Source organism: Astatotilapia calliptera, chromosome 3 (genome assembly GCF_900246225.1).
Source record: "Astatotilapia calliptera chromosome 3, fAstCal1.2, whole genome shotgun sequence".
Taxonomy (NCBI): Eukaryota; Metazoa; Chordata; class Actinopteri; order Cichliformes; family Cichlidae; genus Astatotilapia; species Astatotilapia calliptera.
Genome location: NC_039304.1, coordinates 41,568,830 through 41,595,587, shown reverse-complemented (window position 1 = coordinate 41,595,587; position 26,758 = coordinate 41,568,830). Strand labels below are relative to the sequence as shown.

The following is a 26,758-nucleotide window of genomic DNA, read 5'->3' as shown; positions in this document are numbered from 1 at the left end:
GCTGATAAGGCACGTTGCTTTATTGACACAGTGAGGAAAAAAGGAGACAAAGCATGCAAGATAATGATCAGACACCTTCAGACCATAGATCCTTCTCTCTTCTTTCAACTGCATTTATACTCTGATCCATCTGCTCTGCAAGGTAAGTTCATTTATCTCTAAATGAATGGTCACCTTTCAGCTTGTTGAGGTATAAAAGTGTGAAACCTCAGAATTAATTGTAAGAAACCTAATTCTATAACATATGTTTGGATTTGTTGAAAGGCTGCAAAATATTTTCCAGAGGACATGGAGGTATTTTGATGATTATTATAAACCTATGAAACTACTTAGAAGATCAAATGTGAGCAGCATTTAAATAAACGCCAGTCTTCTTCACTTGGTAAAACCATGGAAACTGATTGCTTTAAAAAAAATGAACATATCATAAGTAAAGTATGTTAGGATTGGGTACATACGAAAAGCTGTAAAGTAATTCATTATTTTGTGGGTTTAATGTTTTCAGGAATTACATTTAGGAAATCCCGGAGCCCTTTTTGATGAATTTTGGGTAGAATGAGCATAAAAAAATATAATGAATATAATAAGCAGCAGGCAAAGTTCTTCACATAGCACCCCCAGACCAGGTTTGACTGGATATGTTTTTTTCCTTTTTTAATGTTTTTTTTATTCAGATAGTCTTCAGAATTGTCAGCCTAAACTTAAGTCCAACCTGAAGAAGAAGTTCCAGTGTGTGTTTGAGGGGATCGCTAAAGCAGGAAACCCAACCCTCCTGAATCAGATCTACACAGAGCTCTACATCACAGAGGGAGGGACTGCAGAGGTCAATAATGAACATGAGGTCAGACAGATTGAAACAGCAAACAGGACACCAGACAAACCAGAAACAACAATCAGACAAGAGGACATCTTTAAAGACTCACTTGAAAAACAGGAACTAATCAGAACAGTGCTGACAAAGGGAGTGGCTGGCATTGGGAAAACAGTCTTAACACAGAAATACACCCTGGACTGGGCTGAAGACAAAGCCAACCAGGACATCCAGTTCATATTTCCATTCACTTTCAGAGAGCTGAATGTGCTGAAAGAGGAAAAGTTCAGCTTGGTGGGACTTGTTCATCACTTCTTTACTGAAACCAAAAAAGCAGGAATCTGCAGCTTTGAAGACTTCCAGGTTGTGTTCATCTTTGATGGTCTGGATGAGTGTCGCCCTCCCCTGGACTTCCACAACACTGAGAGTGTGACTGATGTTACAGTGCCCACTGCAGTTAATGTACTTCTCACAAACCTGATCAGGGGGAAACTGCTTCCCTCTGCTCATATCTGGGTAACCACACGACCTGCAGCAGCCAATCAGATCCCCCCTAAGTATGTTCACAGAGTGACAGAGGTCAGAGGGTTCACTGACCCACAGAAGGAGCAGTACTTCAAGAAGAGATTCAAAGATGAGGATCAGGCCAGCAGGATCATCTCCCACATCAAGACATCACGAAGCCTCCACATCATGTGCCACATCCCAGTCTTCTCCTGGATCACTGCTACAGTTTTGGAGGATGTGCTGAAAACCAGAGCGGGAGGACAGCTGCCCAAGACCCTGACTGAGATGTACATCCACTTCCTCGTGGTTCAGGCCAAAGTGAATAAGGTCAAGTATGACGGAGGAGCTGAGACAGATCCACACTGGAGTCCAGAGAGCAGGAAGATGATTGAGTCTCTGGGAAAACTGGCTTTTGATCAGCTGCAGAAAGGAAACCTGATCTTCTATGAATCAGACCTGTCAGAGTGTGGCATCGATATCAGAGCAGCCTCAGTGTACTCAGGAGTGTTCACACAGATCTTTAAAGAGGAGAGAGGACTGTACCAGAACAAGGTGTTCTGCTTCATCCATCTGAGTGTTCAGGAGTTTCTAGCTGCTCTTCATGTCCATCTGACCTTCATCAAGTCTGGACTCAATCTGCTGGAAGAACGACAAATAATCTTCAAGTCTCAAATAACAGAATCTGCAGAGAAACACTTCTACCAGAGTGCTGTTAATGAGGCCTTACAGAGTCCTAATGGACACCTGGACTTGTTGCTCCGCTTCCTCCTGGGATTTTCACTGCAGCCCAATCAGACTCTGCTACGAGGCCTGCTGAAACAGAAAGGAAGTAGCTTACAGACTAATCAGGACACTGCACTGTACATCAAGGAGAAAATCACTGAGAATCTGTCTGTAGAGAAAAGCATCAATCTGTTCCACTGTCTGAATGAACTGAATGATCATTCTCTAGTGGAGGAGATCCAACAATCCCTGAGATCAGGAAGTCTCTCCACAGATAAACTGTCTCCTGCTCAGTGGTCAGCTCTGGTCTTCATCTTACTGTCATCAGAAAAAGATCTGAATGTGTTTGACCTGAAGAAATACTCTGCTTCAGAGGAGGCTCTTCTGAGGCTGCTGCCAGTGGCCAAAGCCTCCAACAAAGCTCTGTGAGTACGTTTGTACTCATTTCTATTTTTACATAAACATTGTAATGATTTCGGCCCCCTTTAAAAAATATGTTCAAGGTTCTTTATTTGGCACATGCATAGTTATATAACACACAGTGAAATGTAGCCTGACACGCTCCTCGACATGTGCAAAAATGTGTGTGTGTGTGTGTGGGGGGGGGGGGGGGGGGGGTAGAGGAAGAACACTGAACACTATATATATATATAAAAAAAAAAAAACACCCAGCACGCCCCTGCGGGCAGTTTATCCTTCAAGCTCGGGTCCTCTACCAGAGGCCTGGGAGCTTGAGGGTCCTGCGCAGTATCTTAGCTGTTCCCAGGACTGCGCTCTTCTGGACAGAGATCTCCGATGTTATTCCCGGGATCTGCTGGAGCCACTCGCCTAGCTTGGGAGTCACCGCACCTAGTGCTCCGATTACCACGGGGACCACCGTTACCTTCACCCTCCACATCCTCTCGAGCTCTTCTCTGAGCCCTTGGTATTTCTCCAGCTTCTCGTGTTCCTTCTTCCTGATATTGCTGTCATTCGGAACCGCTACATCGATCACTACGGCCGTCTTCTTCTGTTTGTCTACCACCACTATGTCCGGTTGGTTAGCCACCACCATTTTGTCCGTCTGTATCTGGAAGTCCCACAGGATCTTAGCTCGGTCATTCTCCACCACCCTTGGGGGCATCTCCCATTTTGACCTCGGGACTTCTAGGTTATACTCGGCACAGATGTTCCTGTACACTATGCCGGCCACTTGGTTATGGCGTTCCATGTATGCCTTGCCTGCTAGCATCTTGCACCCTGCTGTTATGTGCTGGATTGTCTCTGGGGCATCTTTACACAGCCTGCACCTGGGGTCTTGCCTGGTGTGATAGACCCCAGCCTCTATGGATCTTGTACTCAGAGCTTGTTCTTGTGCTGCCATGATTAGTGCCTCTGTGCTGTCTTTCAGTCCAGCTTTGTCCAGCCACTGGTAGGATTTCTGGATATCAGCCACCTCCTCTATCTGCCGGTGGTACATACCGTGCAGGGGCCTGTCCTTCCATGATTGTTCCTCGTCTCCCTCCTCTTTCTTGGGTTTCTGCTGCCTGAGGCATTCACTGAGCACTCGGTCAGTTGGGGCCATCTTCCCAATGTATTCTTGGATGTTCCTTGTCTCATCCTGGACTGTGGTGCTGACACTCACCAGTCCCCGGCCCCCTTCCTTCCGCTTAGCGTACAGCCTCAGGGTGCTGGACTTGGGGTGAAACCCTCCATGCATGGTCAGGAGCTTTCTTGTCTTTATGTCAGTGGCTTCTATCTCCTCCTTTGGCCAGCCTATTACCCCAGCAGGGTACCTGATCACGGGCAGGGCGTATGTGTTGATGGCCCGGATCTTGTTCTTACCATTCAGCTGACTCCTCAGGACTTGCCTGACCCTCTGCAGGTACTTGGTGGTTGCAGCCTTTCTAGCGGCCTCTTCATGGTTCCCATTTGCCTGCGGGATCCCCAGGTACTTGTAACTGTCCTCTATGTCTGCAATGTTGCCTTCTGGTAGTTCAATCCCCTCAGTTCTGACTACCTTCCCTCTCTTTGTTACCATCCGACTACACTTCTCCAGTCCGAACGACATTCCAATGTCATTGCTGTATAGCCTGGTAGTATGGATCAGTGAATCGATGTCTCGTTCACTCTTGGCATACAGCTTGATGTCATCCATGTACAGGAGGTGGCTGACAACTGCTCCGTTCCGTAGTCGGTATCCGTAGCCAGTCTTGTTAATGATCTCACTGAGGGGGTTCAGGCCTATGCAGAACAGCAGTGGGGACAGAGCATCTCCTTGGTAGATCCCGCACTTGATGGTAACTTGTGCTATGGGCTTGGAGTTGGCCTCTAGTGTTGTACGCCACATCCCCATTGAGTTCCTGATGAAGGCTCTTAGGGTCCCATTGATCTTGTACAATTCTAGGCATTCCAGTATCCAGCTGTGGGGCATTGAGTCATAGGCCTTCTTGTAATCAATCCAGGCAGTGCACAGGTTGGTCAGTCTGGTCTTGCAGTCTCGGCTGATTGTTCTGTCTACCAGTAGCTGCTATATATATATATATATATATATATATATGTATATATATATGTATATATATATATATATATGTATATACAGTGCAGTGGGGCAAAAAAGTATTTAGTCAGCCACCGATTGTGCAAGTTCCCCCACTTAAAATGATGACAGAGGTCAGTAATTTGCACCAGAGGTACACTTCAACTGTGAGAGACAGAATGTGAAAAAAAAAATCCATGAATCCACATGGTAGGATTTGTAAAGAATTTATTCGTAAATCAGGGTGGAAAATAAGATTTGGTCAATAACAAAAATACAACTCAATACTTTGTAATATAACCTTTGTTGGCAATAACAGAGGTCAAACGTTTACTATAGGTCTTTACCAGGTTTGCACACACAGTAGCTGGTATTTTGGCCCATTCCTCCATGCAGATCTTCTCGAGAGCAGTGATGTTTTGGGGCTGTCGCTGAGCAACACGGACTTTCAACTCCCGCCACAGATTTTCTATGGGGTTGAGGTCTGGAGACTGGCTAGGCCACTCCAGGACTTTCAAATGCTTCTTACGGAGCCACTCCTTTGTTGCCCGGGCGGTGTGTTTTGGATCATTGTCATGTTGGAAGACCCAGCCTCGTTTCATCTTCAAAGTTCTCACTGATGGAAGGAGGTTTTGGCTCAAAATCTCACGATACATGGCCCCATTCATTCTGTCCTTAACACGGATCAGTCGTCCTGTCCCCTTGGCAGAAAAACAGCCCCATAGCATGATGTTTCCACCCCCATGCTTCACAGTAGGTATAGTGCTCTTGGGATGCAACTCAGTATTCTTCTTCCTCCAAACACGACGAGTTGAGTTTATACCAAAAAGTTCTACTTTGGTTTCATCTGACCACATGACATTCTCCCAATCCTCTGCTGTATCATCCATGTGCTCTCTGGCAAACTTCAGACGGGCCTGGACATGCACTGGCTTCAGCAGCGGAACACGTCTGGCACTGCGGGATTTGATTCCCTGCCGTTGTAGTGTGTTACTGATGGTGACCTTTGTTACTTTGGTCCCAGCTCTCTGCAGGTCATTCACCAGGTCCCCCCGTGTGGTTCTGGGATCTTTGCTCACCGTTCTCATGATCATTTTGACCCCACGGGATGAGATCTTGCGTGGAGCCCCAGATCGAGGGAGATTATCAGTGGTCTTGTATGTCTTCCATTTTCTGATGATTGCTCCCACAGTTGATTTTTTCACACCAAGCTGCTTGCCTATTGTAGATTCACTCTTCCCAGTCTGGTGCAGGTCTACAATACTTTTCCTGGTGTCCTTCGAAAGCTCTTTGGTCTTGGCCATGGCGGAGTTTGGAGTCTGACTGTTTGAGGCTGTGGACAGGTGTCTTTTATACAGATGATGAGTTCAAACAGGTGCCATTCATACAGGTAACGAGTGGGGGACAGAAAAGCGTCTTACAGAAGACGTTACAGGTCTGTGAGAGCCAGAGATTTTCCTTGTTTGAGGTGACCAAATACTTATTTTCCACCCTAATTTATGAATAAATTCTTTACAAATCCTACCATGTGAATTCATGGATTTTTTTTTCACATTCTGTCTCTCACAGTTGAAGTGTACCTCTGGTGCAAATTACTGACCTCTGTCATCATTTTAAGTGGGGGAACTTGCACAATCGGTGGCTGACTAAATACTTTTTTGCCCCACTGTATATATATATATATATTAGTATATACATTGGGTGAGTGTGCAGTAGTAGCAGCAAGCAGGTGAATTCTTTACATTAAAATGAATAGACATCTGACTATTTTACAGGATAGACAATATAAACATATTTAAAATTAAAGGAATTTGAAATGTACATTGTGCCTTGGTTTAGAGTGTCTGGAAGAGAGTCCTGTCTCAGTCAGTTATAGATGATGTGAGAGGGCGGGTGTGTGTGTTTAGGGCCCGGATGGCTTGGGGATAGAAGCTCCTCTTGAGTCTCTCTGTCCTTGCCCGGAAGATGCGGAACCTTCTACCAGATTGCAGAAGTTGGAACAGTTTGTTGCCAGGATGGGACGGGTCCTTCAGTATCTGCGCTGCTCTAGTCCGGCATCTCCTGGTGTAGGTGTCCTGAAGCGGGGGGGGGGGGGGGGAGCAATCCTGCAGCAGCGTTCTGCTGTACGGATCACTCTCTGGAGAGCTTTTTGGTCCTTTACACAGCTGTTCCCGAACCACGATGTCATGTTCTGTGTGAGGATGCTTTCCACAGCGCCTGTATAGAAAATCCTGAGGATCTTTGGAGAGACCCTGAACTTCCTCAGTTGTCGTAGGTGATACAGGCGCAGCCTAGCCTGTATATAATGGATATAAACCGCAGCACTGTGGCGGGACGTCATCTGTGATGCCACTGCAGGTGTTATGGATGCACCTGCGCAGCATGTACAAGAAGAAAGAAAGTGTACTTTATTGGTCCCCGTGGGGAAAATTGCTCTCTGCATTTAACCCATTCACTCAGTGAAGCAGTGGGCAGCCATTGGGCGCCCGGGGAGCAGTGTGTAGGGACGGTACCTTGCTCAGGGGTACCTCAGGGTAGCTGTTCAGGGGAATCGAACCCCCGACCTTCCGATCATGGGGCCACCACTCTACCTACTGAGCTATCCCTGCCCCCAACATCTCGGTGGCATAAAAAGCTGTTCCTCCCTTTGATTGCGTTCTTGTTGTTGTGTACGTGTGGCTGGCAGGAAGAGAGCTGCAGCCGAGAAGTCATCCAAGCAAGCATCCTTGTGTGTAAATAGCTTGTGTAAATAAAGCATGGTGCAAAGCATGGAAATGTCAGTGGGTCTGTTGTGGTATACGACAGACCCACTGATATACTCAGTCAGGTGTATCATACCTTTAATGTGTCACAGCAGCAGAAAGTATTAGGATTTCTGAGACATTTGTATATGCAGTTGTTATCAAAGTACAGATCCACTTTGGGTAGGTTTTAAACTATGACACATCATTTACATTGCTGAAATCAACACTGAACTGTATAGACCTGTGTCTGTGAAGGTTCTCAGTCATCCAGGTCATCGTAGACTAAGGAGCTTGCAAAGAAAAGTGTCTGGACTTCTTTGAGTTGCTTGAAGACTTTTCACCTCTCATCCAAGAAGCTTCCTCAGTTATAAGGGTCAATTGGTGGGGAGTCCCAGATTTAAACCCACTGGGAGTTTTCCCCCAAAGGGGGACAAAGGACCCCCTGATGATCCTCTACCTAATCACATGAGCCAATTTGTGAAAGTGGGTGTGGGACCTAATCAGCCAGGGTTTCGGGTGAGCTCACTGTGAAACCTGGCCCCACCCTATCATGTGATTTCCTGAGGTCAGATGGCTGAGTAAGTAAATTCTCTCGTGACAACCTTCTCAAACTGTATATCTTGACTCTCAGGTCCAGAATTTGCACTGCACTTTTCTACCAAACAGAATCTCAAAGGGAGAAAATGCAGTGGAGGCCTGCGGCACCTCATGTCCTGCAAAAAACAAAGGGTCCAACCAGTGATTCAAATTGCGTTCATCCTCATGAATGAACTTACAAATCAAACTTACAATCAATTTTAATCAACTTTTCTTTGCAAACTCCTTTGACAATCAACTTTAAAGTTTTTTTTTAAGCTGCCCCACGAGTCTGGGGGTGGTAGACGCTGGTCTGAACAGATTAATGCCCAGCCATTTGTAAGACACACACCATTGGCGCTCAGCTATACAGATGTCCAATCATTCACTAGCTGGGCCAGCATCCTCATTTTAGGTTTTGATAGCGTTTTAGTTGGTAAAGCTCAGACAGAATTGAGCTGCGGCTTGGGGAAAGCCTCGAAGGAGACTGGTGGCTGCTCCCGGTCCTGGCAGATCCCCAAAGAAGGCATTCCCTAGGGCAGTAAAAACTCTGCATTATGAAGGTTAAAGACCTTTGATGTAATTCAGTTTTCAGTGACAGATGCTTTAAGACACTACGATAATATCTAGAGGAAAAACCCAACAATCGTATAACCACCTATAAACAAGCACTTTGGCGACAATTTACTTTGGGTAAGGTAGCGATAACTATCGTGCCGATTTCTGAAATGAACAGAAGTGATGGTAAGCAGCTTTGGAAGAAGCTGGCATCCCGGTGCCAAAGCTTGCAGCTGTATTTGCATAGGACAGATAGAGGAAGAGAAACTGGCATCCTGGTTCCAAAAGCATGCTGCTGCATTTTGCCAATGGGGGATACAGGAAAGGGAAACTGGCGACTCATTCATAGAAAAGTTTGCTGCTATGATTGTTACAGTTACCGTTTAAAAAGGTGACATTTAGAATACAGTTACTTTGTTGAAATAAATGGATTACACGGCGGTACTTCCCTGTTTCATTTTGTCGCGGGTCAGGACTGTTTGGGTTTTGTTTGACAGCTATGTTCTGTTGTTCCAGGCGGCAGCGTTACGGTTGCCATGGTTACAGGGTGACGCTCTCTCTCTCTCTCTCTCTCTCTCTCTCTCTCTCTCTCTGTGTGTTTCCTGGGTGAGAGAGCGCTTTTTTGTTGTTGTTGTGCTAAGCTAAAAGGCAGAATGCTACATGCATAGCTCTAAAGAATGTAGCTTCATAGGCAGTGTAGTCCGTGCTGCAGGGAAAATGGACTGCCATACCCGTTATGTGTCTGTGAGCGAGGGAGGGAGAAAAAGGAAAAGTACGAGTTGTCACCGAGCAAAAACGGGAGCTGGAAGCATGTAAATACACTCAACAAAAATATAAACGCAACACCTTTGTTACTGCTCCCATTCCCCATGGGATGGACGTAGAGACCTAAAATTCATTCCAGATACACAATATAACCATCCCTCCCAAACAGTGGTCACAAATCAGTCCAAATGTGTGGTAGTGGGCACATCTGCTATATTGAGATAATCCATCCCACCTCACAGGTGTGCCACATCAGGATGCTGATCTGACATCATGAGTAGTGCACAGGTGTACCTCAGACTGCCCACAACAAAAGGCCACCCTGGAATGTGCAGTTTTGTCTCACAGCAAAATGCCACAGATGCCACAAGCAATGAGGGAGCGTGCAATTGGCATGCTGACAGCAGGAATGTCAACCAGATCTGTCGCCCGTGCATTGAATGTTCATTTCTCAACCATAAGCCGTCTCCATAGGCGTTTCAGAGAATATGGCAGCACATCCAACCGGCCTCACAACCGCAGACCTCGTGTAACCACACCAGCCCAGGACCTCCACATCCAGCAGGCTCACCTCCAAGATCGTCTGAGACCAGCCACCCAGACAGCTGCTGGAACAATTGGTTTGCACAACCAAACAATTTCTGCACAAACTGTCAGAAACCGTCTCAGGGACGCTCAACTGCATGCCCGTCGTCCTCATCGGGGTCTTGACCTGACTCCAGCTCGTCGCCGTAACAGACTTGTGTGGGCAAATGCTCACATTCGATGGCGTCTGGCACGTTGGAGAGGTGTGCGCTTCACGGATGAATCATGGTTCACATTGTTCAGGGCAGATGGCAGCTGAGAATGTCCCAGTTCTTGCATGGCCAGCATACTCACCGGACATGTCACCCATTGAGCATGTTCGGGATGTGCTTGACCGGCGTATACGACAGCGTGTACCAGTTCCCACAAATATCCAACAACCTCGCACAGCCATTGAAGTGGAGTGGACCAACATTCCACAGGCCACAATTGACAATCTGATAGATTCCATGAGACGATGTGTTGCACTGCATGAGGCAAATGGTGGTCACATCAGATACTGACCGGTTCTGGGTCCCCAAACCCCCAATAGCGCAAAAAACTGCACATTCCAGGGTGGCCTTTTGTTGTGGGCAGTCTGAGGTACACCTGTGCACTACTCATGATGTCAGATCAGCATCCTGATGTGGCACACCTGTGAGGTGGGATGGATTATCTCAATATAGCAGATGTGCCCACTACCGCACATTTGGACTGATTTGTGACCACTGTTTGGGAGGGATGGTTATATTGTGTATCTGGAATGAATTTTAGGTCTCTACGTCCATCCCATGGGGAATGGGAGCAGTAACAAAGGTGTTGCGTTTATATTTTTGTTGAGTGTATAATAATAACTACAGCAGCCAAGAAGAGTGCCTGACGAGCCCAGTTGTAAGTAAACTATTAAGACTCGACTGTACACTGTGTTCGTGTTTTCCTCCGAAACAATAAGTTCCGTTGGAGCAGCCTTTCAACGCCTCTCTCTGTCTCTCGCAAGCAAAGTTGACCCACACAACAAAGTAAAGCTATTTTTTGGCTACCAGCCCGACACGGAACCCACCGTATTAGCCAGAGGTCCCTTTACTACGGTTCGGAGCTGCAGACCTTCAGTAACAGTAATAAATCACAGCAAAATTACATTCACGTAGTTGTAAACAGCATGATAATATATTAAGTAATCCAAAGTATTCAGAATACGTTACTGTCATTGAGTAACATAACGGAATACGTTACAGAATACATTTTGGGGCATGTATTCTGTAATACATTTTAAAAGTAACCTTTCCAACACTGGATGTAACCTGTTTGTGTATTACACCTGTCGATGGATTGTGTTCTGGCATGTAAATAAGAGGTAGGAGACAACACTGGATCCTTGGGTTCTATACTGCAACATCTGCAACACATAGAAATACAGGTCTGTGGAGTATGTGTGTCACACACCTGCTAGGGTACCTCTCCTCCAGCCATGGTGAAAGGAACTGTTTCCTGCAGCCTAATCAATTCCACAATAATATAATAAACCAAATGCAATAAATTGTTTTAAAATATTAACTTAAGCTCTCAAAAAAACAACAAAAGCACAAAATAATAAATATATCACTGTTGAATAGCCAAAAACCACTTGAAGGAAAAAATACACAAAACAATACATCAATCAGACAAGCAAATATAACCCAAAAACCAGGACCCAACATTTTGGTGCTTATAATTCAAACATTAAACTCAAATATAATCATATTAATAAACGCCATTCAACAGGCAATACAACACTGTACCACAAACACAATCAATGAAAAACCACATTCCCGGAACAAAAAACCATCTCGATACCTGCAACACATAGAAATTCAGGTCTGTGATCTGTGTGTCACGCGCCTGCTAGGACACCTCTCCTGACAGAACACAGTGCATGCCGTTAACAAAATACGGCAGCGATTCCTTTCAGCTCCTGCTAGTGATCAGGCTAACTTAGCATGCAAGTACTACAGCTGCATCCTTGGTCTAAAACTTATTAAAAACTTGTATTAGTGAACTCAGCCTCCTACCAAAATTACACCAAATGAGTCTGTTAACAAGTGACCAAAACGCAGCAGTTCGGGTATATTCAAATTGCAGCTTGAGGCCTTAGGGAACTTTTGTTAGCTCAAAGCAACGTGACAATGGCAATGCTGAAAGGAGCCGTGACCGGGGCACACATGCATGTGCCTACGTTATCACGCAGCACATAACCACACAACACACACAGACATAGGCAGGATGTTTTGGTGAAATTCAGAAGTATTTAACACATATGCTACATTCACCCCCCGAATTTCACCAAAATCACTACACATCTGAATGTTACTACAGAAGAACCTGGCACCTCAATGCCAGAAGGTTTGCTGCTGCTGTTGTGATGATAAATGCAGTGAAACTGGCCACTCATTGACAGGACGCTTGCTGCTTCATTGCAAATCAGGGATACAGAAAGAGGCAGACATCTCGGTGCCGGAAGTTTGGTACTAGAAAATCTTGATGCTGCGTAGCGAATGGGGGATGAAGGAAAACCTGACAGCCCAGTGCAATCCCCCCCCCTCTGGCAAATACGTTGGGTTCCGTGTCGGGCTCATAGCCGAAAACTAGCTTTACTTTGTTGTCTGGGCCAAATTGCTAGCGAGAGAAAGAGAGAGGCATTCCAATGGAACTTATTGTTTCGGAGGAAAACACGAAAAAAGTGTACAGCTGGGTCTTAATAGCTTACTGGGCTCGTCAGGCACTCTTTTTGGCTTTAGTGGTTATTATTATATTTGCATGCTTCCAGCTCCCGTTTCTGCTCGGTGACAGCTCATACTTTTCCTTTTTCTCCCTCCTCGCGCTCACAGACACATAACGGGTATGGCAGTCCATTCTCCCTGCAGCATGAACTACACTGCCCATGAAGCTACATTCTTTAGGGCTATGCCTGTAACACTCTGCCTATTGTCTTCATATTAAATCATTTTTGTGAATAATTTTTTTAAATATTTCTTCACGTCATTATGCAGGCCGCAAGTAGAAGTGACATGGGCCATGAGATTGAGACATAGCTATTAGAGCCTCTTAATGCGTGTTTTCTTTGGGGCGTGGAAACCAAAAATAGAGAGGGCATAGCTGAACATATGAAACAGGAAAATACCACAGTGTAATCCCTTTATTTCAGCAAAGTAACTGTATTCTGAATACCAACTTACCACCTGTAATGGAATACAGTTATTCATATTTTGTATTTTAAATACGTAACGGCAGTACATGTATTCCGTTACTCCCCAACACTGATGGTGTTTAAAGGCAGGTGCGCGAAGATGAGCTTGTCCCTCCTACCTGGTGTTGACAGGTGTGTGGAGCTACGAAGTACGCTGTAGCTTTGCTGTTGGAGTTGCAATTTGCTTCTGCACATAAAACATTTGGATGTGTGGGGACAAGAAGCAGTTGACCCAGGCTACGGTCCAGTCTGAATCTTTAGCGAAAGAATATTCTTGGGATATTAGGTACGGTTCTTCAGACATCTTTAGGAGGTTTAGTTGTCTTAAGTTGTTCACTCACAATCTTGTCTTAATTCCTGGAGTCTTGTTCTTCCTTTCTAAAGCATTCTATTTTAGCCAGAAGAATGTTAGTACATCTTCTTATGTTGGTAATCCAAGCTCATACCTTATATCTCATCTTCAGTGCAGAGATCTGATTTTTACATTTATGACGTGGCTCCTGTAATTGTAGAGAAAAAAATAAGCCATCAGAAAAACCATCGAGTATGGAGAAAAAACTCAACTGAAATTGTTTCTTCTCAGAAGTAATGTATTATTATAACTGGATTCAGTGGTTCTGGAAGGCTACTGTAACAATCTTTCACACAGAAATACATTTTGCTTCTTGCTTTTCCTTTGGTGTTTTCTGACAGCAATCATTGTTAAATTAATTTGGCATTTCAGATCATCTTGTCTGTGAAGGTTCTCAGTCATCCAGGTCATCGTAGTCAAAGGAGCTTGCAAAGAAAAGTGTCTGGACTTCTTTAAGTTACTTGAAGACGTTTCACCTCTCATCCGAGAAGCTTCTTCAGTTCTAAGGTCAAATGATGGACAGTCCCAGATATAAACCTAGTGGGAGTAACCCCCCCCACAGATGGTTTGAAAGAGGAGTGAAAGAAGCCATCTATGTCCACTGTGAGCGACCATCTTTGAACAGAGGCGGGTGTTTACGACACCAACTCTCTGCCATCTATAATCCAGTTTTGAGATCCCTTCCCAGACGCCTTAACGCCCACTCACATCCTGGACCATCTGATCTCAGGAATTCGCATGATAAGGTGGGGCCAGGTTTCACAATGAACTCACCCGAAACTCCACACCCAGTTTCACACCTTGGCTCAGGCGATTAGAGGATCATCAGGGGGTCCTTTTGTCCCTCTGTGGGGGGTTACTCCCACTAGGTTTATATCTGGGACTCTCCACCATTTGACCTTAGAACTGAAGAAGCTTCTCGGGTGAGAGGTGAAACGTCTTCAAGTAACTTAAAGAAGTCCAGACGCTTTTCTTTGCAAGCTCCTTTGACTTCAGATCATCTTCTTCAAATGCACCTTTTAACTGGGGGGCTCTTTTATATCATTAATGTTTGTAATCCAGCATTATATATTATGTTAAATAGGTAATGAGTAGAGCAGGGCGATATGACCAAAAATATTTATTATGATATACATTTGAAAATTTGTGATAATGATATAACTGACGATATAATTGACACTAGACAAATACTTTACAACTCCACAACTTTATTAGTGCAAAAAAAAAAATCAATGTATTTTCACTTAAACAAGCAGCTGTTTATTATGTGCATTAAAGTTATATAAAAATTTAACAGTGCAAATGTAAATTTCTTGCTGACAGTTTAACAAAAAGGCATTTCTAGTGGAAAATGGCTATATCCTCTACATAACCATGTATAATATCCACAAAACTTATATACACACAATACGGTAGTGGTGGGCGGATCGATCCAAATATCGATAGTACCGATACCAAGTCGGCATCGGTATTGGATTGATACTAGCCTAGTGAGATTGATTATTTACTTTGAGTTCTGCTCGTTTTCGGCAAAGACGAAACAGCCACGTCGCTGGACTTGCCGCTCCTGTGAATTTGTTTACATATTAATTATATTTTTACCAGTTTTTGTTGTTGAGAATTTTAATTGTAATTTTTGTATTATAGTTTATCAACAGTATGTGTTTTAATTTATTTTACTGGTTTGCGTGCACTTAGGATTTTTCAAAAAAAAAAAAAAAAAAAGATCGCCACCACGCCAGACCCAATGGCATTTTCATGCTTCGTAGCATCATTTATTCTTAAAATAATCGTTTCTGTAACAGTAAATTCAACGGCTGCAGCTCTCCCACTGCCAGCCGTACACATCACCACCACCAAAACTGCAGCGGCATCACAGCATCTGCCATGTGTGTATGAAAACAAAGGCACTGCGCATGCGTGTTTTACCCATATTCTATCGCGATATTTCATTTTCTTATCGTTGCCCATCGTTATACCGGTATTACCGTGAACGGTATGATATTGCCCAGCCCTAGTAATGAGTGTAATAATGTGAAAACAAAGATGTATCTTGCTGTAATTTTTGATGGTGTGGATTTCCACTATCATATTCCAGAACCGGGTTCTGTAATTTATGCATCAGCATGAGACGACTTTATTTTCAATCATGATCAAAGTTTGTTTTCAGAAGTAGAAGCTAAAGGGGTGCTGTTCTTAAGGACCGAGTGCTGCCCTTCAGCAGATGTCCTGAAACTGGCCAGTCTAGTCTGGCAAGGCTAGTGACATTAAAAGGAAAGAAGCTCAAGTTGCTTGCTTCATATAGAGAATTAAATGAGAGAAATGGTCCAAGACGGGAAAAATAGGACTTATTTTGGCCTGAATATACACAGATATTAAAATCTTCCCTGTTTTCCTTTTAGATATGTTGGTATAATTGTGTTATTTTATAATGTTTTTATGTTGGTATAATTGTGTTATTTTATAATGTTTTTATTTTTTCCAGACACAATTTTTAAGTTTATTTATTTTTGTTTGTTTGCTTTTAGATTGAGCAGCTGTAACCTCTCAGGTAGAGTCTGTGAAGATTTGTTGTCAGTTCTCAGCTCCCAGTCATCTAGCCTGAGAGAGATGGACCTGAGTACCAACAGCCTGAAAGATTCAGGAGTAATAAAGCTGTCTGCTGCAGTGGATAGTCGACACTCTAAACTCGAAATTCTCAGGTCAGATCAAGTGCTTGTTGTAGTTTCTTATTATTTTTCATTATTTATAAAATTTCAAGACAACCTGTTAAACAAAAGGCAATAAAAATTATTTAAAATTTTGGATTAATCATTGCTAATTATTGATTTTTCATGTTTTTTTTTTAATTTCCAGACTGAGTGTGTGTAACCTCCCCAAGAAATGCTGTGAATCTTTGTCTTCAGTTCTCAGCTCTCAATCTTCAAGTCTGAAAGAGCTGGACCTGAGTATCAACCACCTGCATGATTCAGGACTGCAACTTCTATCTACTGGACTGCAAAGTCTAAATTGTAAACTGAATACGCTGAGGTCAGGTTGAGGTCAAATTATATTTGTTTGTTTAATTAACAAATCAAATATCTAGCCAATAAATGTCAAGCCCATCTATATGTTGTTTTATCAAAGTAGGGCATTAAAGAATTCTGAAAAAAAGAATATCGCTTAATCTAATAGTTCCTCACCGCACCCTTGTTACAATTTAACAAGGGCATTTCTTTTAATGGTCATATTATTTTTTTCAGACTAAGTCAATGCACCTTCTCAGAGAGAAGCTCTGAAGCTCTTTCCTTGGTTATCAGCTCCCAATCCTCTAGCCTGAGAGAGTTGGACCTGAGTAACTCTGACCTGCAGGATTCGGGAGTGAAGCATTTATTTGTTGGACTGGAAAGTCTAAACTGTAAACTGGAAATTCTCAGGTCAGTTTAAAAATTTTCCATCAAAGATCATTGAACACATTATGTTTATAACTGAATCAATAGATCATCTTTATAGAAGATGGATCGTCAGCTTTGCCTTTGGATGGATTATTACCTTCTAAATTACTGTCTTATATTTTTTCATGGTGGAACTTTTTCATAATTTCTTCTGCTCTTTTTGAAATTTAGTGCAGTTTTGCTTCCATAACATACCAAGTTCCTAAGAAAATGTTGGAATGATATGTTTAAGTGTTGGTTACTGTCCATGTTTCTTTATATTATTGAGACTATGTGGAGTGTAAATGAAATAAGGACCTAGTTTTAGTAAAACTAAAAGTGACTCATTTATTTGGCTGGAAGAAGGTGTGATAGAGGGACCCAAATGCACACAGTGTTGCAATGCAAGTCAATGTTTTGTTCAGAGATTTTCAGTGTTCAACTTTTCAACTGTCATCTCAGCCCAGTACCACACACTCTTCTTCCTCTGGAACAGCAGCAACTGGAATAGGGAAGACATGTTTACTGTGATGGATATCCGCTGTGCCAGCCAGCTTTCCCTGGCACTGTCCCCTGAACCCGCTGCTTCACCACTCCCATGCAGCCACAGCAGGCGATTTAAAACATAAACTACAAAGAGAGAAACTGAAAACTACAAACTTATTGAAAACTGAAAACATGCTAGGCCTGAAAACACTGCCTATGGGAAACACTGGGTCAGGGAGAACAGAACTCCCACAAAATACCCTAACCCTAACCCTAACCCCTAACCCTATCCTTCAAGCCCAGTCCTCTACCAGAGGCCTGGGAGCTTGCGGGTTCTACACAGTATCTTAGCTGTTCCTTGGACTGTGTTCTTCTCGACAGATATCTCCAATTTTGTTGCTGGTATCTCCACTTCCTAGTGCTCCGATTACTACTGGCCTGCTAGAATCTTGGACCCTTGTCTCAGGGGCATCTTTACACAGCCTGCACCTGGGATCTTGCCTAGTGTGACAGACCCCAGCCTCTATGGATCTTGTACTCAGAGCTTGTTCCTGTGCTGCCATGATTAGTGCCTCTGTGCTGTCTTTCAGTCCAGCTTTATCTAGCCACTGTTAGGATTTCTGGATGTCTGTCAGTTCCTCTATCTGCCCATGGTAAATACCATATCATACAGGCGCCTGTAGTTCCATGATGGTTCTTCCTCTTCCTCCTCTTTCTTGAGTTTCTGATAGAGTTGGATGTCTCGAGACCGGTCTCGAGACCAAGACTGGTCTCGAGACCACTTTTACGTGGTCTTGGTCTCGTCTTGGTCTCGACGGACTTTTGTCTTGGTCTCGGTCTTGGTCTCGCTGTTTCGGTCCTGCGTTCTCAAATCGACATAGTGTTTGGGAGATTTGGAGTCAACCATCAGCGGAGCGGGGGGTGGCTGGCTTACTGGGCTTAAGCCCGGGTCATTTTTTTCAGAAGCATGGGATCTTTTGGAGTGTAATTTTTTAGTTAGATGCCTGACTGACAACTGTATAAAACAAAAACAACACACGAAGCACAGAGCGCACCGTCATAAATTCCCCCTAATTTTGGTATGATCCGAGCTCAGGCACTAGGCGACTGAGCACAGCACCCATGTGAGCGAGGGGGGAGAAGCTGCTACCTGCGAGTTTGCTGCAGACAGAGGAGAGCTTAAGTTTGACCAGGTATCAAAGAAAATCATTCGTACTGAACTAATAATGTAAATATGACGGTGTATCACAAAAGATTGATATCAAACTGATCACTTGGTTGCGTTACTTGCTCTTCGAGTGAATCAACAAATGGATAAATAAAAAGCCGAACAGCAATGCTGATTTTTTAGAGTCTTAGCTTACATTTCATATTTTCAGTTGTTACCCTCCACGGCTAAACAAACTCTCTAAATCGGTTTCAATTGTGTACTGATGTACACAACAATGGACATAAGGAGCTTCTTTCAAAGAAAAAACTCAGGTAGATGTTATTTTATATATTATGCTTTGGATGTTGTTCAGTATATCTATGCAAAACAAGAGGAATTTCAATACACAGCAGTATATTCACAGCTGAAACCAGATATTTACATACACTTTATGGAGAAAACATAAACTTTTTTTTACTGTTAAACATCAATTTAGAGTAAACTTTTGTTTTAGATAAATAAATGTTGAAATATCTTTTGAATTAGTTAAATGTCAGAATAAAAAGAGGGAGCTGTCTATTTTAATCACTTTGATCAAATTTAGGAGCACATGTACACTAAGTTTATTGTTAATTAATAAGAAACTCCAGACGATTCGATTCTGAGCTGAAGAAGCTTCTGATTGGTTCGTAGAGTCCATGTGAGTAAACTGGTGGCACACCTGTGGATGCATATAAGGCAAAACACAGAGCCTGTTTCTGTGACATGGGAAAATCAAGAGATGGCAACCAAAACACCAGGAAAAGAACTGTGGAGCTCCATAAGTGTGGCTCAATTTTGAATACAATTTGGTGCCATTTGCAATTAAGAAATACAGATGGTTTCTCTCTTTACTCTTAAAGTTAACAAATGTGTTTTTTTATATTTAGCAATCTAAAAAAATTAACATTTAGTCTGATTTGATGTTACAATTAAAAAGTGTTTTTATCTGAAGAGTTTGTAAATAACTGGTTTCAACTGTATATTTGATGATGTTGGTGTTTGGCTTGATTGTCAGCACAAAGAGGGAGAGAGAGGGGAACAGAGAGGGAGAGAGAGAATGACGACAGAACAGAGATGAACAACAGCAGGTGAGACACACATGTTAGTCAAATGGTTGTTTGCCAAAACTCATCAGAACATGTACCTAGTGTTTCTTTTTAGATACCATTTGTTCCTTTTCAAATTCTATATTTATTAAGTTATGCAGGCTTGTTTGCACAACAAGGCTAAATAATTATATAATCTTTTCTCAATCTAAATATTGTACTTTGGTAGAATTAAAAAATAAGTGTAGTGCAGGTCTATGATGATTTTTAGTGCTACTATCATCTAGTTCTGATTCTGGTTCTGTCTTGGTTACTGTTGTAGTCCTGTTTTAATTCCGGATCAGTTCTGGGTCTGGTTGAATTGGGGTTTAGTCCTCGTGTCTCGATACAGGCCCGACTTTCTTCTGCCTTGCTGCTTAATTAAAAAACTAGTTTAAGGTGTCCTGCATATGTATATAGAATAGCATCTGGCTGCAGTTTAAAGACTTTTTTTGTCTCGGTCTTGGTCTCGTCTCAACTTGGTCTTGGTCTTGGTCTTGGTCTCGATACCCTCTGGTCTTGGTCTCGGTCTTGGTCTCGATACCCTCTGGTCTTGGTCTCGGTCTTGGTCTCGATACCCTCTGGTCTTGGTCTTGTCTTGGTCTCGGATTAGGCGGTCTTGACTACAAGTCTAGTTTCTGATGCCTGAGGTATTCACTGAGCATTCAGCTGGGATAATCTTCCTGATGTATTCGTGAATGGTCATTGTCTCATCCTGGATGGTAATACTGACACTCACCAATCCCCAACCTCTTTCCTTCTGCTTAGCGTACAGCCTCAGGGTGTGGATTTGAGGTGAAATCCTCCATGCATGCAGTTGTTTCTATTGTTTCCTTTGGCTACCTTATTATCCTAGCAGGGTACCTGATCATGCGTAGGTGTTGATAGCCCGTATATTGTTCTTAACGTTCACCTGACTCCTCAGGACTTGCCTTACTCTCTGCAGGTAATTGTTGGTAGCAGCCTCTTCATAGTTCCCATTTGCCTGTGGGATCCCCAGGTACTTGCAACTGTCCTCTTTATCTGCAATTTTGCCTTCTGGTAGTTAAATCCCCTCAGTTCTGACTACCTTCCGTCTCTTTGTTATCATCGGACTACATTTCTCCAGTCCGAACGACATTCCAATGTAATTTCTGTATATCCTTTTTAATATGGATCAGTGAATTGATGTCTCATCCACTCTTGGCAGACAACTGCTCCATTCTGTAGTCAGTATCCGTAGCCAGTCTTGTCAATGATCTTACTGAGGGGGTTCAGGCCTATGTAGAACAGCAGCAGGGACGGATTGTTGTCTGCCACATTCCCATTGAGTTCATGATGAAGGCTCTTAGGTCCTGTTGGTCTTGTATAGGTCTAGGCATTATAGGATCCAGGTATGAAGCATTGAGTCATAGGCCTTCTTGTAATCAAATCATGTAGTTCACAGTTTGGTCAGCCTGGTCTTGCAGTCTCGTTTGATTGCACGGTCTACCAGTAGCTGGTGTTTTCCTCGTCTGTTATTAGTCTTAGTCTACAGTCTCCTTCTCCATGGAGGGTGCTGCTTTGTGGATGATGATATATTCTCACACTGATCCTGCATGGTGATGCTACCATCCACCCACTCCTCCTGGATTCACATCTTCATCATCATCTTTATCAATCCTCACAATATTCCACCTTCATCCGCTTCATGTTCAGGTGCCTAATTTTCTCCATGGGTTATGGTGGGACGTTGAGTGCTGAAGTCAAACAGATCTCAGAAATTAAAGACTGATTCATTTATATTTTGTATTATGAGAAGCAGCTAGCTTATCCATTATTCTCCTTATAGGCTCGGGCTATTCATAGATTTGCTATGATACTCTGAGCATTTTTTCTGTTTTTACTCGTAATGCTTTTTATATGCATATCCTTAACTTTTGTCCTCTCTGTCCACAGTTTGTCTTTTGTTCTTTTCTCTTCGTACACATCCCCCTGTGCCCACCTCCCACCCAAACAGCCATGTTAAATGGCTAGTCTTGATCCCCAATGCTACAAAGTGCTCCTCACACTGATGGTCTTATTGATGGGGCTTTCTTGCTGATATTTCATAGCAAGTTATATTGTACAGTAAGTTAACTTGCGCTGCCTAATTCGTTTTTCTTTTTAGTTGTAAGTACAGTTAAATTAAATCAAACAGATGGTTAGATGTTATTGTTTCTAACAAACAGAAAGTCATTGGTTACAGATGGATTGTTGTTTTGTGTGTCTGCAGTCTGTCAGGCTGTCTGATCACAGAGGAAGGCTGTACTTCTCTGGCCTCAGCTCTGAGCTCCAACCCTTCCCATCTGAGAGAGTTAGACCTGAGCTACAATCATCCAGGAGCCTCAGGAATGAAGCTGCTGTTGGCTGGACTTAAGGATCCACGCTGGAGACTGGACACTCTTAGGTATGGAGAGAATGTCTGTTTGAGAAGGAAGAGCTGCATACATTTCAAGTGCAAAGGGAAAGCCCTTCTCTGAATTGAGGAGGGGACCTAAGAGTACATCTTTCACCATCTTAGAAAGCTGTGATTGCAGCCATTCCCCAACTCTCTGGGAATGGTACTCATGGCCATTGATTACTGATCAATGGTTGTTGATCAATAGTCATGATAATTTGCATAATAATGATAATGGAACTGACCTTATAGCCCATTGTTCATTCAATGGTGCTAGTTTCAGTTATTGTGCAAATGTACTGTTTATAAGTTTGGGGAAACCTGTAGTTACTGAAGAAGTTACTTGAATGAGTGACAAACATTTTCTCCCACTAACAACACTACGTTCAGATGTACAGAATCAACTTTTTGGGATTTCCTACATTCTTCATTCACTTTCTGTTTGTTTCATGCAGATGTAACATGAACAATCACACATGTAGGAACAGTTTTTCTTTGTTCACAGCATAAACTGTAGTCTAGTTGAACAATGAAGAGATAAATATGTAGCAATTTCCGAGGAGAACTTTTCCAGGAACAATAATAAATGTCTTTTGCTCATATTTTTTTCACCATTTGGATAGATTGCTTTATGTTTAACAATGCACTGCTAAATTATTTTTCTCTGTCTCACCCTGATTCATATCAAATTAATCTCTGCATAAAAATGTACTAAAGACACATTCATGCGGGCCTCATTCTCTGACTCCCCGGGCTCTTGCCACCTCACCGCTGCATCATGCAGCTTCCGGCCTAGAAGATCTTACTTAGAGCTCAGTAGCAGACACGGTGGCAGATTCAGGGCCGCCATCTGGGGCTTCCCTGACAGCAGTGGCAACAGTTGTGGTGCCCACTCTGCCGCTGACACACCTCAGCAGTGGCCTTAAAGGTCTCCAGGAAGACCTGGGAGTCATCTCCCTCCCCTATCCTGTGCAGCGACACCGACAGTGGATGGGGGATGGTGATGCTGTAGCCCCGACCTGCCACTTCTGCTACTGCCAATCACATGCGCCTGACGTTTTGCCAGGTGCTTCTGCTGCACCACAGCCTGATTATTGTTCATTGCCACCATGTAATATGCAGCAGCCACGTCATCAAGTGGAAACACTGTCCATGTTTATTTTCCACTTTGATTGCCATGACACACACTACTGGCAGCCTCTTCATTGTTTTCTGGCTTGGCACCCAAGCATGCAGCTTTCCAGCTGCACTCTGACACTCTCCAGTCTCAACTCCAACTTAACTAAAAATCACAATGTATTGTCATGGTGGCCCTGTGGCTGACAAACATATCCCACATAGCAAAATTGGTATGGCCCACACACCGCAAAGAATGACGGCCCTTTGGTGGCCCAGATCTGGTTTTCCAGAGGTGGCCCACACATGAGCCAGCACAAGGCCAGTTGCAGACACACTGGTGGTCCTGTGCTGGCCCATGTGTGGATTAACTCTGGCAAAGGAAACTCTGTTCAGACAGTGAATGGACTGATTCTTATATAGCGCTCCTCTACTTTCCCGGATTACTCAAAATGCTCTATACAACATGCCACATTCATGCAATCAAACACTTTCTTTGAACTGAATGCCACATCAACCAAAACCACAATCGGGACAGATATGGCATGCCATCGCATAAACAGATCTGGCCCACATCTGGCTGCCATACAGTCTGCCATGACACTAGTCAGTCAGTCAGTCAGAAGTGACAGCTTAATGCCACATCTGGCCAGACATCTTTTCTATGAGCCTGGGCAACATAACCCAAAACATATGCCATCACATAGACAGTGCCATCTATGCCAGCCCTGGCCCATATCTGGATGACATACCACTTACCGTGCCAGAAGTCAGTCAGCAGTGCCGGCTTGATACCAGATCTGGGCCAGACCTGCTTGCTATGTAGGGATTGTTCTTCAGCATATTGCATAACCAAAGATAAATGAGGCCCTGTTTCTCTAAAATGATGTCACTGCCTTATTTTTTATTTGAGCTGTCTTAGCCTGGTGAGACTCAGGCTAAAATATGTGGGTTGACGCTGACAGTGGGGATAACTTTTCAAGTAACCTTCGAAAGCTCCAAATTACCACGAAATTCATGCTTATAATAAATGCATGTAAGCTTCTGACCACAAATTTAAGAACAGCTGAAATTTTTTGAATTTTTGTAATATTATTCATGTTCAAACAGATGAGCTCACATGTAACCCACCCTCAAATATCTCAAATATGATCTAATCTCCTGAACTGTAAAAACGTGATTAAATAAAACAATTTTTGAACAAACTTGTTCAACACACTTGAGTAACATGGATTTTTCTTTGAAGATGAATTCCATTACTTTAGTATACAACAAATCATTAAATTTCATAATAAATTGTTGTTTCAGATTTGGTTCATACTTATGTGAAGTATAAATGCCTAGAAATGTATCATACTTCTTAAAATATTTTGAATTGAAACTACATTTGAAAATATTAAAATCCAAGTACAAAAATGAGAAGCTTTTCAATGGGAGCAAAAATTGATAGGCGAACATTTTACTGTCTCACACATTGTTTTGGGGTTCTATGTAGAGAAAATGTCGGACTGTTCCTTTTAGAGATGGCACGATACCACTTTGTTATGATACCGATACCTATATCATGAATTTGGATATCTGCTGATACCGATATGAATCCGATATAGTGTGTTTTTTAATAAATACTGTTTTTTTTTATATCTTGCTGCATTTTGTATAAGTTCATACTTAAGTTTAAATAAACAACAACAATAAAGCTATTCTATTAAACCTGTATGTAAAAAAATGCACTGTGCACAAAATATTTCATAGTTCAGCAACACTGATCAATCTAATAAACTTAAACCTGCACCATCCTCCATATTCTGGTATTTTAAAGAGTACTTAGCAGAAATATTAAGCAACATAACTAATGGGGTTGCAAACTCCCAGCAAAAGAAAAAATAGGGAACCACCCCCCACCTCATGATTCTTAATCGACGTAATCAACTTTAATTTGATGCAATGTGAAAAAAAATACACAGAAATAAATTATTTTTCCACAATAATTAAATAGATTCAACATCTTTCTTCAACAGAATTGCAGAATTCACAGATGGTACTTTCCCAAAGGAAAAAGTACTATAGCTTACTAGGGTATATTAGACTTAACAGTTACTATACACAGTAATGGACTTCTATACATTTTAAATCAGATGTAAAATGGGTGTAAGATTCAGATAATTATTTATTAAAAGCTAGACGCATACTGCTCCGACGTGCTACGGTTATGAGCCGAGTTACACTGTGTTGCAAGTTTTGTGAGGTGTTTTCATGATATTTAATGGATCGGATTACATTTTTTATTTATTTATATTTATTTATAACCGATCCAGTAATTTACGTCAGTATCGGACCGATACCGATACGTGATATCGGATCGGTCCATCTCTAGTTCCTTTATCAGTGTCTAACAGTATGTGGATGCGAGCCATGTAATGTCCATGTGTGCATGCTGAAAGAGACTGTGCTTGTCTGACGCCCTCCTCCTTTCAGGTTGGAGCCTGCTGGAGTCCGATGGTTGACACCAGGTCTGAGGAAGTGTAAGTGTGTTTTTAATGTGGTTCATGAAAATAATGCAGCACACATTCAATCATCTTCAAACTGTTACATCACTAATTCATATCTCTGATGTCAGGAGTCATCATCAAAGTGTCAATCAATGAACAGATGATGGATCAATAACTGCAGCTGGATTGTGTTTGTTCTCTCTATCAGATTCCTGTCAACTCACAATCGACACAAACACAGTGAGCACAAACCTGCAACTGTCTGACAACAACAGGAAGGTGACATATGTGGAGGGGGTTCAGTCATATCCTGATCATCCAGAAAGATTTGATGTTCATCCTCAGCTGCTGTGTAGAAATGGTCTGACTGGTCGCTGTTACTGGGAGGTCAAGTGGAGAGGAAGGGTTGATATATCAGTGAGTTACAAAGGAATCGAGGGAAAAGGAGACACTTATGACTGTAGGTTTGGACAGAATGATCAATCCTGGAGACTACGCTGCTCTAATGATGGTCCTCATTCTGTCTGTCACAATAAGAGAGAAACACCCATCTCCTCCTCCTCCTCCTCCTCCTCCTCCTCCTCTGTCTCTAACAGAGCAGCAGTGTATGTGGACTGTCTTGCTGGCACTCTGTCCTTCTACAGAGTCTCCTCTGACACTCTGATCCACCTTCACACCTTCAAAACCACAATCACTGAAATGCTTTATCCTGGATTTTCGATCTGTTCTAGTTCCTCAGTGAGTCTGTGCTAAGTTGAGTGTAAAGAGTGAACTCCTGTTAGAGAACACTCTGACTCTTGAAGAGCTAATTCAGTCTGTACATGTCTGTCTCTTTCGCTCAAACTCATTTTCAGAGTCATAAATTCAATCAGTTTATGTTTTAAACTGTTAAATGATTCCTTGTAAACTTTAGCAATCATTTTTGCAAACTAATAAGTTGAAAATGCTTCAGCCATATAAGATGAATGTATTGGCTCAATAGTTTATAAAGCAACATTTAATGTCTGAAAAACATTGAGACTGTTATGGACAGCAAACTGTGTCTTCGTAGTAAAGGGCCCAGTGCGCTCTCACTGCTGCTGTTTATTTCTAAGGTGACGGCTGCACATTGGAGCTGTGAAACTTTAAACTCCATTGAGACATTAAAACTTACTGTCCCACAGCCTGATAAAGGGGACGTGGAAATCGCTGCTGTTTGTGGCAGATCAAAGTGAAATAAATGTAATTGGTTGAACAGG

The 26,758-nt window shown here is 42.7% G+C and overlaps 1 protein-coding gene and 1 pseudogene across 1 annotated transcript; one reads left to right on the top strand and one right to left on the bottom strand.

The window, feature by feature from the left end:
• LOC113019578 (protein NLRC3-like) overlaps positions 1–26,758 on the bottom strand; it is a 576,297-nt pseudogene that overhangs the window by 304,056 nt on the left and 245,483 nt on the right.
• On the top strand, positions 1–26,758 carry LOC113019596 (NLR family CARD domain-containing protein 3-like). Its single transcript, XM_026163368.1, has 8 exons — positions 1–142; positions 675–2,466; positions 15,870–16,043; positions 16,198–16,371; positions 16,584–16,757; positions 21,751–21,924; positions 25,507–25,553; positions 25,729–26,758. The coding sequence occupies exons 1-8, from the start codon at positions 64–66 to the stop codon at positions 26,271–26,273; spliced, it is 3,159 nt and encodes a 1,052-aa protein (XP_026019153.1). The 5' UTR covers positions 1–63; the 3' UTR covers positions 26,274–26,758.